The following is a 2,779-nucleotide window of genomic DNA, read 5'->3' as shown; positions in this document are numbered from 1 at the left end:
GGGAAACATCCCCTTCAATAAGGCTGGGAGAGGGACGAGGGTGGGTTGTACGCGTTAACGTTAAAATATCGCGGCCGGACGGTTGCGTTCAGGACTCGCCTTTACCCTTCGACACGTCCGAGGGTTATCCCTCAGGATGAGGAGAGGGGGCTTCGAGCGTGGAGTGAACGTCAGTTGAAAAAATATAGGGGATAACCAACCCTTAAGATTTGTGTGTGTGTATATATATATATATATATATATATATATATATATGGCATAGCAGGTATAACTAGAACGAGAGGAACCCTTTAGCGAGATAAGAAAAGTCAGATACTTTTTTTTTTCACATCCGGTTTATCTCAACGTCAGAGTAAGCTTCCTACTAAGGGATGCAATTTTTTTTCACGCCACTACGGTCCGAGAGCATCGACCCCTAATCTCATCCGGTCCATACAGCCACAATTCGCTGAGGAACCGGAATATCGATAAATCGATCATCCGATCCGCTTGTACGAATTTCAAAAATCAACACGGTCGATCTTCCGGTTAAAATTCTGATCCAGCCATTTCTTTACTCTTATCGCACCGATAAGAGATTTTACTTCGATCCGATCCTGTAGTAAATAAATATTTTTCAAGACCCCATCTCGCTAATAGGCCAATCGACTTTCATTCTATGATTTTAATACTCGACCTGAAACCCTGAGAAATTCTCATAGCTAATTCATACAAGAAAGCGTAAGGTCTCGCACGCTTTCCCATAAGGCGCTAAACTACCGTTAAACTAGTTTTACCCCATTTTACTGTACTCTGTAGTTCACGTCTATATAGGGAAATTTCTATATATATATATATATATATACTGAACACGTTGCATTTTAATGACCTTTCGGCAACTCGTACCCTCCCGACCAAGCGTATTGAGATTCGCTGTTGCATTGTGCAACGGGTAAATCGAAATTCTGGATAAAGTAGAATGGGATAGGGGGATGTATTTCAGGGGGTGGAAAATGAAGGGGGGGTTGGAATTAATCCTACTGAATGTCTCAGTACCTACAGGACCGACCGAGTCGCGTTCCAGTTCTCGAACTTTTGTACCAAGAAATTCCTCATCGTCTTAGAGATCCGTGGGATGCTGGATGACGACGGGGATAGAAGTCGGGAGGGGAGGGGGGGGGATAAGGGGAAGTAAAACGCGACTCAAAACGGAGGGCAAAAGTCACATTAACCAGCCGGGGGTTTATTTGAATAATCGCGTTAGATGAGTTAGGGGATTAATGTGTCAGTACCCTCTTATCCTTTTTTCTCCTTCCTCGACGCCGGTTAACGCGGGAACGGGGAGCTTTTTAATAATTTCACATTACGCAATTGGCTTAACGACGCGTCACTTTATGAGAATCACACTGATAAGTGGATTGCGATAGGATTTTTTTCGAAATTTACGTAATTGCACTTGGGGATTATAATTTTTCATTTTCAAGTGCTCCGTGCCAACGCTCGATTATTGGCACGTGATTCGCGAGCGTGAACAAAATTTTATTAATTTATTTTTTGGTCCATATACGGATGCTGCGTGGATTTTTCATATCCCCGTAAAAGGAAAAAAAATCGTAACCAGCTGCGAATCGAGATATTGCGAGAAAAAAAAAAGAGAAAAAAAAATAATCTCAAAATCAAAGGATCAAATCAGTTTTCGTGTACTTGCGAAATTTCTCGGAGATCCCAAATTACTTCGACGTGACCCGCAGAATCCAAATGGATCGGCTCCAGGGTGATAGGTCATTAGCATAAAGGAACGCCGTGATAAGATTACCTTATCAGCCACTCACCTGGAACATAAGAGATCAAGAAGATACGGTGAGTAAGAAATTTTTATATCCTATTAGAAACGTCGAACAAAATAAAAATAATAATAACAATAATAAAGTGCTAAAAAAACTTTTTCGCAACAGTTGCCAACTGCAGAAGCCGCCATACCAATTCCAGTACAGGTACGTTACGCGAACCCGATGCCGTAGTTGGGCGCACGTATCAGAGGGGCACTTGGCTCGTCACCGTTAAGTCCCAAAGTTGAAGTCGACCAAGTCCCGGATTACTCGGGAGCACCGTCCAAGAAAACTGGTAGAAAAGCAGAAAACTCGGCAAACTCAAACTACTCGCAGTTTACGTGGCGAAGGCTGTCGCCCCCGTTTCAGATGCACCTGCCGTTCAAGTTCAGTTTTGCTTGACGAAGGCTTTGAAAATCGGCGATTAAATTATGCCGAAGTTACCATACGATTGCGCGGGTACGAATCTAAGTTACGCAATATGCATATATACATATATATAAACATACAATACACACAGGCAAGATCCAATAAATTAATAACGCGTCTGTGATCAATGTACCGAAAGTGGATTAATCTTAATGGACCGTTCCTCATCTTCGTATCAGAAATAAATTGCCGGTACGGTACAATCTATATATCGATTCAATGCACGTCATTGTGCGTCTGCCTAGGGTAATTAATAATTTTGAAAAAAAAAAAAAAAAAAAAAAAAAAAAAAAAAAAAAAAAAAAAAAAAAAAAAAAAAAAAAAAAAAAAAATTTCAATTAGCACCTAACCATTCCTTTCGTTTATGCAAGAGAGACATTCCATATATATAGATATAGCCGACTGGGTTGTACGATAGTAAAGTCTCATAAATCCTGACGGTACCCAGGCGTGCCCCCCTCTCTCGTTCATTAAATAAAGATTGAGTGATTATCGATCAAAAGTTTGTCGTAAGGAGGGGGGTGGGGGGGGGGGGGGTTGAC

The 2,779-nt window shown here is 41.3% G+C and overlaps 1 protein-coding gene across 10 annotated transcripts in view; it reads right to left on the bottom strand.

Annotated features, from left to right (window-relative positions):
* Positions 1-2,779, bottom strand: part of LOC107269785 (nephrin) — a 131,712-nt gene that overhangs the window by 62,017 nt on the left and 66,916 nt on the right. The window contains exon 1 of one of the 10 annotated variants that reach the window (XM_025087255.1): positions 1,684-1,810. The exons of the other annotated variants lie outside the window; for them this stretch is intronic. Within the exon in view, the coding sequence (XP_024943023.1) occupies positions 1,684-1,771 (88 nt within the window). The 5' untranslated portion in view covers positions 1,772-1,810. Of the gene's footprint in view, positions 1-1,683; positions 1,811-2,779 lie in introns of those variants that run through there. 10 annotated transcript variants of the gene reach the window in all.

This window comes from Cephus cinctus, unplaced genomic scaffold (genome assembly GCF_000341935.2).
Source record: "Cephus cinctus unplaced genomic scaffold, Ccin1 Ccin1_scaffold0690, whole genome shotgun sequence".
In the NCBI taxonomy this organism is placed as follows: Eukaryota; Metazoa; Arthropoda; class Insecta; order Hymenoptera; family Cephidae; genus Cephus; species Cephus cinctus.
This window is presented reverse-complemented; position numbering and strand designations above follow the sequence as displayed.